Here is a 16,833-nt window from a genome sequence, read left to right on the forward strand (position 1 = left end):
GATGTTATATGCACGAGTAGAACACAAAGAGTTGTGTGCGATAATAGTCATACTGCTTACTAGCATGTCATAATTTGATTCGGCGGTATTGTTGGATGAAGCGGCCCAGACCGACATTGCATGACTGCGTTCATGAGACTAGTTCTACCTCCGTGCTTCGCACACAGGTGGCTAGTGGGTGTCTATTTCTCCAACTTTAGTTGAATCGAGTGTGACTACGCCCGGTCTTTGTTGAAGGTTAAAACAACACACTTGATGAAAAATCATTGTGGTTTTGATGCGTAGGTAAGAATGGTTATTGCTAAGCCTGTAGCAGCCACGTAAAACTTGCAACAACAAAGTAGAGGACGTCTAACTTGTTTTTGCAGGGCTTGCTATGATGTGATATGGTCAAGACGTGATGATATATAATTTGTTGTATGAGATGATGATGTTTTGTAACAGTTATAGGCAACTGGCAGGAGCCATATGGTTGTCGCTTTATTGTATGAAATGCAATCGCCATGTAATTGGCTTACTTTATCACTAAGCGGTAGCGATAGTCGTAGAAGCAATAGTTGGCGAGACGACAACGATGCTTCGATGGAGATCAAGATGTCAAGCCGGTGACGATGGTGATCATGACGGTGCTTTGGAGATGGAGATCAAAGGCACAAGATGATGATGGCCATATCATATCACTTATATTGATTGCATGTGATGTTTATCCTTTATGCATCTTATTTTGCTTAGTTCGGCGGTAGCATTATAAGATGATCTCTCACTAAATTTCAAGGTATAAGTGTTCTCCCTGAGTATGCACCGCTGCGATAGTTCGTTGTGCCGATACACCACGTGATGATCGGGTGTGATAAGCTCTACGTTTACATACAACGGGTGCAAGCCAGTTTTGCACACGCAGAATACTCGGGTTAAACTTGACGGGCCTAGCATTGAAGGAAATATGCCCTAGAGGCAATAATAAAGTTGTTATTTATATTTCCTTATATCATGATAAATGTTTATTATTCATGCTAGAATTGTATTGACCGGAAACTGGGTACATGTGTGAATACATAGAGAAACAGAGTGTCACTAGTATGCCTCTACTTGACTAGCTCGTTGAATCAAAGATGGTTAAGTTTCCTAGCCATAGACATGAGTTGTCATTTGATTAACGGGATCACATCATTAGAGAATGATGTGAGTGACTTGACCCATCCGTTAGCTTAGCACGATGATCGTTTAATTTGTTGCTATTCTTTGTTCATGACTTATACATGTTCATATGACTATGAGATTATGTGTGATAGCCTGGCTTATTAGGGATGATAGACTACTCATATCAATAAGGAATTCCTTCTTTTCCGGGAGCCCATTCGGATAGAATTCCAAAGTTAAGCGTGCTCAGCTTGGAGTAGTGTCAGGATGGGTGACCGACCGGGAAGTTGCTCCCGGGTGTGCATGAGTGAGGACAAAGTGCGCAGAAAAGACTAGTATTGATCTGTGGGGCCAGTCTAGATCCCGCCAGGAGTAACGACCACCGGCGGGTGTGTCCGGAGCGTTACAAGTTGGTATCAAAGCTGACCCTCGCGGTTACACGGATGGTTGCGGACAGGTGCGTGGTCATGTTGTTCATGACGTTTGTGACCCGTCGTGGCACCCAGCATGGCACATGTACCGGACTGGAAGCACAGACGTTTGTGCCAAGAGGGAACGTTCCTGTGGCCGGACGAGGACGTCGATTCCTCTGAGTGGGAGTGTATGTGATAGCCTGGCTTATTAGGGATGATAGACTACTCATATCAATAAGGAATTCCTTCTTTTCCGGGATCCCATTCGGATAGAATTCCAAAGTTAAGCGTGCTCAGCTTGGAGTAGTGTCAGGATGGGTGACCGACCGGGAAGTTGCTCCCGGGTGCGCATGAGTGAGGACAAAGTGCGCAGAAAAGACTAGTATTGATCTGTGGGGCCAGTCTAGATCCTGCCAAGAGTAACGACCACCGGCGGGTGTGTCCGGGGCGTTACATTATGCAACTCCCGAATACCGGAGGAACACTTAGTGTGCTATCAAACGTCACAACTTAACTGGGTGATTATAAAGATGCTCTACAGGTGTCTCCGATGGTGTTTGTTGAGTTGGCATAGATCGAGATTAGGATCTCAGCTATTGTGTTCCTCCCGGCCAACCGCATCTCGCTCGAGCAGCTCATCTAGCCCATCGCCAACGGCGCCACCGTGCTCTCCCTGGACACCGACTTTGATGGCTGTATGCGGCTCATCAGGGAGGTGACCGCTGAGCTGCCCATTTACCTTGCCAATTCGCTCAACTCCCTCAGGCTCGAGGGGCAGAAGACAGCGGCCATTGAGATACTGCAGCAGTTTGATTGGTAGGTCCTCGATTGGGTCATTGTCCCAGGAGGCAAGCTCGGAAACATATATGCATTCTACAAGGGATTCGAGATGTGCCATGTTCTTGGTCTGGTTGATCGTCTGCCTCGGTGTGTCTGCGCACAGCCTGCCAATGCCAACCCACTGTACCACTACTACAAGTCAGGGTGGACGCAGTTCCGGCCACAAGTGGCCGAGCCTACATTTGCGTCGGCGATTCAGATTGGTGACCCTGTATCTGTCGACCGTGCGGTGGTCGCACTCAAGGCAACAAATGGCATCATCGCGGAGGCCACAGAGGAGGAGCTCATGAACGCAATGTCCCTCGCTGACCGCACCGGCATGTTTGCGTGCCCGCACACTGGGGTCACGCTCGCGGCGCTCTTCAAGCTCCAGGAAGAGGGCACCATCGGGGCAAATGACCACACGGTGGTCGTCGGCATGGCGCACGGCCTCAAGTTCTCCCAATCCAAGATAGACTACCATGATCAGAAGATCGAGGACATGGCCTGCAAGTACGCCAACCCACCGGTCAGCATGAAGGCCGACTTCAGCGCCGTCATGGACGTCCTCAAGAAGAGGCTCAAGGGTAAGCTGTGAGCCTGCCCTCCTGCTGCTGCTGCTGACCCCTCCGATTGGCTACTGCGATTCGATTGTCTTGTGCATCTGATTCAAATGTGATTGGTTTGCTGTGTGGAGCATTCGAAACCCTTGATTTGAAATCTTGTAGGTGAGTGAGACTCTTGTAGGCGTCTGCGGGGAATGGTTAGGGGGTGGGGTTGATTATCTCTTGTACCGTGTTGTGTTCTATGGATAATGAACGGTTGTGTTGTGTTGTTGTTCATTGAATAATCAATCATTCAGTCTGTTTGCTCCATGTTGCACTGGCTTGCTGGAAATGTTCACTGCTTTATGGACTGTCACTAGTATTTGATGTTTCTTCTGAAGGAGTCTGCGACTACTGAAACCTGAAGTTGGATTCAGGTGCTATATGCATATCCTCGCATTCCAGTTTACATCGAGTCTTGTCGAGACTTTTCAGTTCTTCATTGTAGTTTTCTATGTACTTTTATTTAGACAATGGGAAGCACCCTTCCTTTCATTCACAGTCTTTTCATTAGAAGCATTGGTCCTCATAGCTTCAGGTTCCTCATTGTACCAGCAGCATTGATCATATTCTGCAGATTTTGCAAGAACATGAGCTGTCCCATTACTACAACATTTTACATGAATAGAATTACTAGATAAAAACATCGAGGCTCTATTCTTGGTACTATCTTGGACATTGGCGCCTGTAGATGATCTGTCAAACTCACTTTGCACCTTATTTATCAAAGATAGGCAGGTGGTCTGAACTACCTGCCTCTGAAAACTCTGAACTACCTTATGTATCTTATGAAAACCTGAACTCATGCTAAAAGACCTGGCGCTATGTAAGGGCTTCAGCCACTTCTGGGATCCCAACATGGTGAATGGCAGCCCGATTCGCTGCCTGCACTGATCCATGAACAGTGGCGCCTAGACCAGCTTGTTTAGAGTGGGCAAAAGTCACCGCATCAACATTTATCTGCAGAACATCTTCCTGTGGCAGAGACCATTTTATTTTTGATGATGAGGTCAGAGGTAAGACTTTGATTTTACCCACCATACGGAAGGGGTGAAGCTCCAGCTCGCCATTACTGGAGCAGTGGAGCTGTTCCTGTTTCCAGGCCATATATGGCCTGGAAATCTGAAGCTTCGCCGATTCAGAATTTCGGCCCAATATCCATGGCATGATATCAACATAGCTTGTTAGCTTAAGGCAAATACCATATGCATATTTTATTTCTTTCCATAGCTCTTGGACATATATAGTTTTGGGAATTTATTCCATAGAATTAGTGTTACAATCTGCTAACACAAGTTCTGTAATGGAAGGGGGGCCACGTTGCAACCAACAAGCGGTGCTACGTACCGAGCGAGCATAACTAGCAAGACAATGTGCTACCCTGTTTTGCGTTCTAGCAATCTTAACAGGTTCGAACTCCCTATAGAGGACATAAAAATCTTGATTTCCTTCACCAGTTGGCCCTTAGGAGATTTGTCAGCAGAAGCATCCTTTATTTGAGCGAATTTGTTGATGTTGCACCCACGAAGTATGGAAAGTGCCAAACATTGGGAACTACCCGGGGAGGAGTTAGGAGCAGGAACAAGGAGAAGCGAGAACCACTTAAATGGAGGATTCTACTTTCAGCTGATCCTCTACCTAATGGTTCAGACCCTGGCAAACACCGGTGCGAGAACAGAGGCAAGTCGACTATACCAGCAATTCTGAAGACAGGCAACAACTCTAGGTTCGAGTGGAATTTCACCCCTAACCACTGATTCTTTTATAGCAGCAAGTGCACCCCTCGCATCTGATTGCACCAGAACAAGAGGCGTAGACCACTGTAGGGCGTTACTATTACAGAAGAACAGCAACTGGCATGCAGCAAAAATTTACTTCACCTCTCTTGTTCCTCAAGATCATGCCTGCACCATCTGAAATCTGATCCATCAGCCGGGTCATCGGAACCGTCCACCGATGTTCATAACGCCAACCAGCCTGCTGGTGGAGGCGGCCATGGTGACTCCGGCGGTCGTTCTTTATCCTGTTGAACCTGTACAAACGTCTCCACAGGAGCCATGCCTTTGATGGCTTGTTCTGTGGTGAACTGCCGAGCCTTGCGGAATGAGCTTAGATATCTGCATAGAAGCACCTTCGATGCTTCCACGGGAGGGGTTTCCTTGCCATGAGTTAGCTCATTACGGAGGTGCCAGATCCTCCAAATCAGCATTATAATCATATTGATTCTCATCTTCCTTACGATTACAATGACAGTCATACCTTGTAGGAATTGATCTCGCTTGGAGCTGAGAACCTGTGCCCGCCCATGTGGGAAGACAAATACGGGCCAGCCTCCAAAGCACCACCTTCATCTTATCAGGGCACTGAATTTTCACCCATGGCTTCTCCATACACTCTTCAGGTGTGCATCTACAGCCGCAACTTGCTAATGTAGACTCTAAAGGCCCGCAGACGCACCCAGACAGGTCCACGAACACTGACCAGTCACATATCAAATCTTGCTTCGCACAACTGGACATCTTAATTAGCAAACCTCAGATTCATATGTAAACGTAAACAATGCAACAACTTCGTCCGACTACTACATGAGGACATGCCATCGGACTGCCAAAAATTGCCATGTTCAATCTACATACTAGCTTACCCGCAAAAAAAATCTACATACTAGCTATGGAGAAGATCATCCACAGCTGCCCTTGCCTTTCCCGACGCCCTTGTCGTCCTTCACGCCAAAGTAGCGCTCGAAAATGCAAAATGGATCCAACTGGATCTGCTTGTCACCGGAGCTGAGCGACCCATCTCTGTCCTCCTCCTCCTCTTTGGAGGGGGGGGAGTCCGGCCATGGCACGGACCGGCCGAGTTCGCTATCGGGCGAGGGTGTTCATTTTCCTCCACTGCCGCTTCTTTAGATGCGGGGATGAATGGCTTTCTCCTCTGCGGCAGCGCGCATCGCCGCCGCCATGTCGGTAGCGGGGTGTGCCTCGGCCACCCTTATCCTCTCCTTCCCACAGCAGGAACATCGGACCGCAATGATCCAGACCCGGAGGATCCGAGTGCCCGTTGCGTCGACGCAATGGATTCATGCCGAACTATCACCCCGTCAGTTAGGCGCATAGTTCTCCCGGGAGCGGCGGAGGGCAATGCGGATAGCCATAGCGTCCTCCATCCCGCACAGAACGACATCCTAGTCGACGGATTCAGACTGGTCAGAGTAAGATCCGCTTCCCACCATGCATGAGAAGGTCGGAGATTGCCAGACGGGAGCTTGGGGGCGGAGTGGACTGGAGTAGAGTGGCTAGGGTTTGGTCCGGGGAGCGGATCTGAACAAATATATGTGGGGTCAAGTGGACCAGCGTGGGTCGGCTCCGATGTGGTGGACATGCCCGGGCCACCCCATATTTGCCCCAGATTTGGGCTGGATATGAGGCTGCCGGTCAGCCTGGGTGTTTAAGGCGCCCATTTGGGTCGCATTGTTTTTATGGTCACCCGCCCGAGCGCTTGAGGGGGTTTTAGGCGTGCAGCTGTAGATGCGCTAAGCCTGATAAAATCCCAAGCTTTCCTCTTAAGTTTAGATGGTAGCAATGACCTCCTCTTGATCTCATTCTTCTTTGTAGGTTTGAAGCTAACATCTAGAGGTCTGTGGCCTATTTTTCTTTTAAACGAGGCAATAGATTTGCTATTATCATTCATTAAGGGAGAAGTTTGGAGGATAAGGTCCAAGGCCAAATTACAACAGTCACTCATGCGGCATTACGTTACTCAAGTGCCTTGCCCTCAATGCTCCAAATATAGGTCTCCTCTTTAATCCTAGCGATGATGACTCCCACCGAAACGGTATTATTACGACAGATCCGCGCATTCCTCTCTTTCCACAAGCCCCAAGAGATAAGCATCATCAAGGAAGCAAGCGGCCTTCGTGATTTGGTCTTATTGGTAGCATTGTGGCTCCACCTCTCTTTGGTGGAAGTCGCGTCACCCCACTCGGAAGGATGCACTTCATGGAAACCATGACAATCTTTGATCATGCGCCAAACCCTGATAGTGTCGACCTGCTTGCACGGGGGACAGAGGTTATAGTTTGGCCACCCATGACGATGAAGCATGTCTGTCGTCCAAATTCTATTATTGATTGCCAGCCATGTGAAGAACTTGCATTTAGAAGGTGCCCAAATCTTCCAAATAGTTGGGATCATGGCCCTTCCAGTCTGACTAAAGAATTGCACCTTGTATGTCAACATCGCCGAGTAGTGTCTATTAGTAGTGAACTTCCAAGTGATAGTGTCGGGCGTGTCGATGTTAAGGTGGACATGGGAGAACCTCTCCCAAAGGGTGACAAACTAAAAGATGTGTTCAACGATGATGCCTTGAAGAATGTCAACCTAGGAAGTCCAGTAGTTGTCATGCAAAGCCATTTAATTAAACCGAGCTATTTTCTTCTTCTTTGACAAGTCGTAGATTTTTGGAGCCGCGTCTTTGGGCCTAATCCCATCTAGCCAAGATGACTCCCACAACTTGGCTCGCAGGCCATACTCAACTTGGAACTTGGTGGCCCTGACAATGATATATCGATCATTGGCATCACAAGGGGCACCCAAGCCAACAAATGGCTTGACCAGGTGAAGTCACTTGGCCCACAAGCACCGGAGGCAAAGGGCAATGGAAAACTTGTCGAGCTTTCGGACTCTGAGGCCTCCGTGCATCTGACTTGCACACTTGCTCCCAATTTATCTTGCATTTTTCACTTGTGACCTTATCACAACCCGCCCCAAAGGAAAGCACGTCTAAGGGCGTCAATATTGTTTTTGACCTCCACCCGTAAATCTAACACTGTCATGTAGTACATAGCAATCACCGTGTGGACCGACTTGACCAAGACCCCGTGACCCGCTGAGCAATATGCCTCCCCACCCACGAAGTGAGCTGACTTTTTGGCAGACAAAGGCAAACCAATGTATATTCATCAGAAAGGAGTAATGCTTGGCCGGTTAGGACTGGAGGATGTTCGAAAGATCAACATTTTCATAACGGATTAGGGTGACTAATCTTTTGGAACAATTTTTGACAAGGCCGGTGACATCCCCAAAGTGCTTGAAGACCAGCGAAGACCAGCGAATCGTATTGAACAGAAGGACTTGTCTAGCGTAGTGGATAGCACAGCGCGCAACTTTTTCCGTGGTTTGCTAGTTCAAATCCCAGCAGCGGTCTTCTTCTTTTTGGTGTTTTTTGACGTTGATCATGCTGTGCCACTGCACCTGAAAATGGGCCGGCCCACACAAGCCGCCCTGTGCGAAACCTCGACCTCTTGCCGCAGTTAGCGGCATATATAGGAGGTCTCACCCTATTCGGCGCCCGGGTCGCCCGCTAGTGACCTGGCGCGCACCGAGCGTAGGTATGGGACGAGACTTGCCTGCTCCCCCGACGTGTGCCCATCCGTGCTCCCGTGTACATGGCTTGATTTGATTGGAATAAAATAAGGCCCGGCCCCACCCCTTAAAATCAGGGGGGAGATGATTAGATTAGAAAGAAAAGAGAAAAAAAGACAACCGTAGGATGAAGTGGGAGCACGGATGGGAGCATGGGAAGGGAGCAGGCAAGCCGGATCCGTAGGTATGAGCCAGCCCAATTGCTTTGTTTTTTCGTTTTATTCCTTCTTTTTTTGGGTTTTTCTTTTTTCCTCTTTAATTTTCACTTTTTTACTAGTTTTCTTTTTTTCAAATTCCGAACATATTTTTGTTCATCTAATACAAGAACTGTTCATCTATGTAGAAAACTCAACAATTCTTAAAATGTTCATCGAATTCAATTGTTTGTTCGTCGGATTTTAAAAAATTCCTTAAAATTTAAAATTTGTTCATCGAATTAATATAATGTTCAACAAATTTGAAATGGGTTAGCCATTTTCAAAAAATGTTCATGAAATTCAAAAAAATTCATTGAGTTCAAAAAAATTTCATCCATTTTTCTAAATAAATGTTCCTGAATACAGTTTTTTTTTCTAAAGTTCAAAAACTGTTCGTAAAATTCAAAATTAGTTCATGAACTTCAAACAATGTCTATCATTATGAAAATTTGCTTATCAGAAATTGTTCATTAAAATAAAAAAATGTCCATTAAGATTCAAAAAATGTTCATTCTTTTGAATTGCTGTTTCTGACAATGCACAATGTAGAATGCTTTGCAATTTTGGAAAATCCCTAATTATATTAATATAGAATAAAAAATAAAAATAAAAAAGTAGAAAACAAAAACGAAAAAATGAACAGGGGCCGCCCCAATAGGGTGCGGGGGGGGGGGGGGGGGGTGCACACTGCCGCGACTGGCGGCGCCTCATGCGCCAAATAGGAGGTCCCATGCTCGAGTGTTTTGTATCGCTGCGTGGGATGCATATGAGCTCATTTGTACATGAGACCACTGCTAGCGTCACCTCAAGCATGGACGAAATGGGCCAGCTCATTAAGTGCGACGCAAGCGGTTTTGTAAAGTTTCTAAGGATGATTGTGGAACTTTTGGTCCGGATCCACATTATTTTATTTCTTTTGTGTTTTCGATGTTCTTCTTTATTTCTTTTCAAGGGTTCTCCCACTTTTGTGGGCTTTCTACTTCTATTTTATGTATTATAGATGAACTTTGTATAAATGCCAGAGGGACTTTTTTCAAGTAGTCGGCAATAATAAATATAGACTGGTATTTTATATACAATGAACATTTCATAAGTACATGATAACCATTTTTTAACATATAACTTAAATACATGATAAACACGTTTTAAATTCATGATGAACAATTTTTTAAGACACATTGATTTTTGTTAACACAAGCATGAAAAAATTGTTTAAGACACATTGATTCTATAAAATGTTTGAAAACTATTTAAAAATTACACAACCAATATTTAGACATTTGATTTTTATTAAAAATTGGATGAACATATTTAGGAATACGTGAGCATTTTTAATTATATGAAAATTCGAAAGATATGTGACTTTTATAATGAAATGATTATTTATACACAGCGATTTTTATGAAGTACACGGATATTTTTGGAAAATAAATTAATATTGTTCAAATTGTTTTAAAACGATTAGTACATAATAATTTTATAAACATTAGTAAATAATTTGAAAAATGTTTAAACATTTTTTGAATATTGAAGAGTATGTTTTTAATAAGCACTGGTCATTTGTTTCAAATACTTATTTTTTCAAGATTTGTCCGATATTGATTTATTATATAAACACATGATTAAATATTTGATAAATGATAATTTTATAATTTTGATAATGAGCAAATGTCTAATAGAACATGAGAACTTCTAATACGTGATGTATAATTGCAGTGCATGTTTATTTTTTGCAAAATGTTAGTAAAGTAAAATGTTTTCGAAATTTAAGTTACATAATATTTCAAAATAAAAAAGGTTTAATGCAACATGAAATTTTAATATACAGAGAATCTACACTACCTACGTACATATCTGTGTGCTGATTGGGTCGCTTTTTTTCCCGCGCTATGCTGAATTAAACAGACAAGCCTAACCATGTGCAAAGAGTAAATTTTAAAAATATTGTTCAAAATTAGAAAATGTTCGCATTTCAAAAAATATTTACTCTTTGCAAAAAGAAAATCACGTTCAATATTTTAGAAACAAGTTTATATCTTTGTGGCTTATAGTTGACACACACTGGCTGCTATTTTAGACATTTAATCTCAGTAGTTATGGTGGCTTCTGAGGTTGTTAACGAGCAAGAGCTCCTTGATTCGATCGCCTACGCAAAGCTGTGTTTTTGTTTTGCCGCAGCCGTTTCGTTCTTGAAGACTAGCGAATCGTATTGAACAGAAGGACTTGTCTAGCGCAGTGGATAGCACAGCGCACAACTTTTTCCGTGGTTTGCTAGTTCGAATCCCAGCAGCGGTCTTCTTCTTTTTGGCGTTTTTTGGCGTTGATCATGCTGTGCCACTGCACATGAAAATGGGCCGGCCCACACGAGGCGCCCTGTGCGAAACGTCGACCTCTTGCCGCAGTTAGCGGCATATATAGGAGGTCTCACCCTATTCGGCGCCCGGGTCGCCCGCTACTGACCTGGCGCGCACCGAGCGTAGGTATGAGCCAGCCCAATTGCTTTGTTTTTTTGTTTTATTCCTTCTTATTTTGGGTTTTCTTTTTTTTCTCTTTAATTTTCACTTTTTTACGAGTTTCCTTTTTTCAAATTCCGAACATATTTTTGTTCATCTAATAGAAGAACTGTTCATCAATGCAGAAAAGTCAACAATTCTAAAAATGTTCATCGAATTCAATTGTTTGTTCGTCGGATTTAAAAAATTCCTTAAAATTTAAAATTTGTTCATCGAATTAATATAATGTTCAGCAAGCGGTTTTGTAAAGTTTCTAAGGATGATTGTGGAACTTTTGGTCTGGATCCACATGATTTTATTTCTTTTGTGTTTTCAATGTTCTTCTTTATTTCTTTTCAAGGGTTCTCCCACTTTTGTGGGCTTTCTACTTCTATTTTATGTATTATAGATGAACTTTGTATAAATGCCAGAGGGACTTTTTGCAAGTAGTCGGCAATAATAAATATAGACTGGTATTTTATATACAATGAACATTTCATAAGTACATGATAACCATTTTTTAACATATAACTTAAATACATGATAAACACGTTTTAAATTCATGATGAACAATTTTTTAAGACACATTGATTTTTGTTAACACAAGCATGAAAAAAATGTTTCTTTCTTGTTTTCTTTTTCTAGCCTTTTTTTCACATTTTCTGTTTCTTTCTTCCTGTTTTTTGATTTTTGTTTTTCCATTCAATTTTTTTCATAAAATGCATGATTTTTCTATAAAATGTTTGCAAACTATTTAAAAATTACACAACCATTATGTAATCATTTGATTTTTATTAAAAATTGGATGAACATTTTTAGGAATACGTGAGAATTTTTAATTATATGAAAATTCGAAAGATATGTGACTTTTATAATGAAATGATTATCTATACACAGCGATTTTTTTATGAAGTACACGGATATTTTTGGAAAATAAATTAATATTGTTCAAATTGTTTTAACACGATTAGTACATAATAATTTTATAAACATTAGTCAATAATTTTAAAAATGTTTAAACATTTTTTGTATATTGAAGAGTATGTTTTTAATAAGCACTGGTCATTTGTTTCAAATACTTATTTTTTCAAGATTTGTCCGATATTGATTTATTATATATACACATGATTAAATATTTGATAAATGATAATTTTATATTTTTGATAATGAGCAAATGTCTAATAGAACATGAGAACTTCTAATACGTGATGTATAATTGCAGTGCATGTTTATTTTTAGCAAAATGTTAGTAAAATAAAAAAAGGTTTAATGCAACATGAAATTTTAATATACAGAGAATCTACACTACCTACGTACATATCTGTGTGCTGATTGGGTCGCTTTTTTCCCCGCGCTATGCTGAATTAAACAGACAAGTCTAACCATGTGCTTGCTGCGCGCATCTCTCGTAGTGTGCAACGCTAGCTAAATCGGCCAGGCCCAGCCAGCTAGACGCGTCCCCTTGGAAAGCGAAAATGTGTAGCGATTTTTTTTCTTTTTTTGAAAAGGGGACTCCCCGGTCTCTACATCAGAACGATGCATACGGCCACAATTATTATTAAAAAAAATAGTTCAACAATGTCTTGCAGTCTGCAACAAGATGATAAGCTGGCTCACAGAGAGTAACAGAAACAAAGACAGAAAAGGCTCAAAAGCCACAACCGGCTGGCAAAATATAGATAGGTAAACTAATCGCCTATCCTATTACATGACCGCCATCCAAACCGGTTGAAGATATCCCGCGCAACCATCTCCCACCGGAGAGATCCAGTAACCAAACGCTCCCTGGCCTCCATCGGAGTGAGTAAGGACCACATACGGATTAGCGCAGTAGTCCGGAATAAAATCTGCAAAAAATGGATAGTTGATGTTCTGTTAAAAGCCAAATCATTTTCGCAGTTCCAAATTGCCCATAACAACGCACATACTCCTACGTGAATTTGTCTAGCTGTTTCGGACTCTATCCCAACAAGACACGTTCCAAATAACGACCCGACCGAACTCGGAGGAGTAATGTTAAAGGCAATTTGCACCGAGCGCCACAGAACCCTCGCCAACAGGCAATCAAAGAAACTACACCTAGTACAGCCTGTCAGTTGCGCTTAACCAAATTATCTTTCGTTAAGATAACTTGTTTATGTACAAACCACATAAACACTTTGATTTTTAGCGGAACCTTAACTTTCCAAACATGTATGGAACTAGGAATAACACTAGAATTGATGACGTCAAGGTACATCGACTTGACTGTGAATTCCCCAGAAGTAGTAAGCTTCCAGCACAACTGATCGGGCTGGTGAGTAAGCTGAACCTCCATCAGTCTACTCACCAGATGAAGCCAAGCTTCCCACCGTACTCCAACAAGCACCCTTCTAAACTGAATATTAAGGGGGGTGGACTGCAAACTCGTTGCAACCAGAGCATCGCGTCGCTGCACAATACAATATAACGAGAGATACTGAAGCGCCAGCGGCGCTTCCCCCAGCCAAGTATCCTCCCAGAAGCGAGTACTATTACCATCACCAACAATAAACCTTGATCTATTAAAGAAAGTAGCTTTGACTCTCATTAGCCCTTTCCAGAACGGCGAGTCAGTCGGCCTGACTGTCACCTGCGACAAAGTCTTTGAGTGCAGATACTTATTACGCAGAATTTGTGCCCAAGTTGCATCCGTCTCAGCTGCTAACTTATAAAGCCACTTACTGAGGAGGCATCTGTTCTTAACCTCAAGATTCTCAACACCCAGACCCCCTTGGTCTTTCGGTCGGCAGATGACGTCCCATTTGGCTAAACGGTACTTCCTCTTAATTTCATCACTCTGCCAGAAGAAACGGGATCGATAGAAGTCCAGTCTTTTCCTGACTCCAACTGGAACTTCAAAAAAGGACAAAAGGAACATAAGCAGACTCGTGAGCACCGAATTAATGAGAATCAGTCGGCCTCCATACGACATGAGTTTGCCCTTCCAGCAGCTCAGTTTCTTCTCAAACCGATCCTCAATACATTTCCATTCGTTGTTTGTCAGCTTACGATGATGAATGGGGATACCCAGGTAAGTGAACAGAAGTGATCCTACTTCGCAACCAAACAATTGCTTATAAGCATCTTGTTCCTCTTTGGCTCTCCCAAAACAGAACAACTCACTCTTATGGAAGTTAATCTTCAGGCCAGTCAATTGCTCGAAAAGGCACAACACCAGCTTCATATTTCTTGCTTTTGCCAAGTCATGCTCCATAAAGATAATTGTATCATCAGCGTACTGCAGGATGGACACGCCACCATCAACAAGATGCGGCACCAAGCCACCTACTTGACCGGCCTCCTTTGCCCTACTTATCAGGATTGCCAACATGTCTGCGACAATATTGAAGAGAATGGGAGACATTGGATCACCTTGTCTCAGGCCCTTGTGTGTCTGGAAATAATGGCCTATATTGTCATTCACTTTAATTCCAACACTCCCTTTTTGCGTGAAGGATTCCACTTGTCTTCTCCAAACTTCATCAAAACCCTTCATTCGGAGTGCCTATTGTAGGAAAGGCCATTTGACTTCGTCATACGCTTTCTCGAAATCCACTTTGAAAACAACACCATCAAGTTTTTTCGTGTGGATCTCATGGAGCGTTTCATGCAGGACCACAACTCCTTCGAGGATGTTCCTATCCGGCATGAAAGCAGACTGAGTAGGCTGCACCACAGTATGCGCAATCTGTGTGAGCCTATTCGTCCCGACCTTGGTAAAAAATTTGGAACTAACATTAAGCAGACAGGTAGGCCAGAATTGCTCAATCCGCACAGCCTCTGTCTTCTTTGGAAGTAAGGTTATAGTTCCAAAATCCAGCTTAAAAAGATGAAGCTGGCCCAAGAATAAATCGTTGAACAAAGGCAAGAGATCTTTTTTAATAATATGCCAACACTTCTTAAAGAACTCTGCCGGGAAACCATCCGGGCCAGGAGCCTTATTATTCTTCATCTGGGAAATGGCCTCAAATACCTCTTTCTCAGAAAAAGGAGCGACTAAAATATCATTCTCAACAGCCGTAAGTTGAGGCACATCCTCAATCCTAGACTCATCCAGCGACACATAGTTGTCCTCTGGAGGCCCAAACAGCTGCTTGTAGAACTCGGTGATATATTGCTTTAAGTTTTCCTGACCAAGAATCGTTCCCTCGTCTTGTTCAAGCTGAAAGATCCTCTTTTTTCTATGCTTACCATTGGCGATCAGGTGAAAAAATTGTGTGTTCGCATCCCCCTGAACAACTCTAGTGACCTTAGCCCGAAGCGCCCACTTTAGTTCTTCCTCACGAAGGAGCTCTTTCAGCCTCATTTCCGCCTCTAGCTTCGCATGAAGCTCCGAGGCTGGCAGAATCGTGGTCTCAGCCTTTACATCAAGGGACTGAATAAGAAAAAGGAGCTGTTCCTTTTCGGCCTTATAAATCCCACTGAGATGCTTAGCCCACCCACGTAGGAAACTTCTCAAATGCCTAATTTTATTCTGCCAGCGCTCAAGCGCAGACCGACCTCCTGCATCCTTAGCCCATTCTCCGGCTACGAGATCCAAGGAGCCTTCTCTCTCAAACCAAGCAAGCTCGAAGGAGAAAACATTTTTATTTCCCCAATGGGTAGCCTCTCTAGAATCAAGGAATAAAGGCGTGTGATCAGAAATACCACGAGTAAGCGCCTGGACCGTAACATATGGAAATTTCTGCTCCCATTCGACGCTAGCCAGGACTCGATTCAGCTTTTCAAACGTCGGATTTGGCAAGGCGTTAGCCCAGGTAAACCTTCTGCCCGAAAGCTCTATCTCACGCAGATCTAGGCTTTCAATGATTGTGTTAAACATGAAGGACAATCAGCCATCAAAATTGTCATTATTCTTCTCACCACTCCTTCTGATGATATTAAAATCACCCCCCACCAGGATAGGAAGTTGTTCAGAACCGCAAATCCTAACCAGATCAGCCAAGAAATCCGGTTTATGCTCAGGCTGTGCGGCACCATAAACCGCTACCAAAGCCCAGTTAAACCCATCTGACTTCGACCGCACCCTAAACTTAACAGCGAAATCTCCCATGACCATGCTTCGGACTTCTAACGAGTCACATCTAACCCCGAGTAAAATCCCACCCGATCTTCCTCGCGGAGGTAGACAATGCCAGTCAAAATCAATACCCCCCGAAAGAGTATTAAGAAATTGTGGCGAGAAGTTGGCTCTACCCGTTTCCGACAAAGCGATAAAGTCCAACTTATGCTCAATAGAAGCCTCAGCAAGAAACCTTCTTTTAGCCAAGTCTTTCAGACCTCTGCTATTCTAAAAAATTCCTTTCATATCTCGTCATGGAATTTTTTAGCTGTTCGGATCCGAGCGCTCCTACGCACTGCGGAATCTGGGTAAATCTTCCGCTTCCATTTGCGTTTAGGAGCATTAAAACTCTGCAATTGGTCCTCACAACCAGCCACAGAGGTGCGCATTTCCACATTATCTACCCGCTCAACCTCCTCCTCAGGCTCAGGAGACGGTTGAGTCAGATCCGCACAAAGATTATCGAGCGCCCTGACCCCTAGATCGTCGATCTCAGAATCATTCATAGGTTTTACCGCCGCTAAGTTACGAATCATCTCAAGCGCCCGTTCGGCCTCTAAATCCAGCATATCATTAACCGAGGTTGAGATATCACTATCATTACTACCTAGTGAAATACCTAGTTGATTTGCATTATTAATAATCTCATCATTGCTAAAAT

The 16,833-nt window shown here is 43.5% G+C and overlaps 1 protein-coding gene across 1 annotated transcript; it reads left to right on the forward strand.

Annotated features, from left to right (window-relative positions):
• The first annotated feature begins 2,442 nt into the window (after positions 1-2,442).
• LOC147992427 (threonine synthase 1, chloroplastic-like) lies at positions 2,443-3,247 on the forward strand. The gene has a single exon (XM_087540443.1). The coding sequence runs from the start codon at positions 2,443-2,445 to the stop codon at positions 2,968-2,970; it is 528 nt and encodes a 175-aa protein (XP_087396569.1). The 3' UTR covers positions 2,971-3,247.
• The last annotated feature ends 13,586 nt before the right edge of the window (positions 3,248-16,833 follow it).

Source organism: Triticum urartu, chromosome 1A (assembly GCF_056163025.1).
Source record: "Triticum urartu cultivar PI428250 chromosome 1A, HENAU_Tu73, whole genome shotgun sequence".
NCBI classification, from domain to species: Eukaryota; Viridiplantae; Streptophyta; class Magnoliopsida; order Poales; family Poaceae; genus Triticum; species Triticum urartu.

What these genes read in the sequence shown, in the direction of transcription:
- LOC147992427 (XM_087540443.1), top strand. Translation starts at nt 2,443, where the DNA reads ATGTGCCATGTTCTTGGTCTGGTTGATCGTCTGCCTCGGTGTGTCTGC.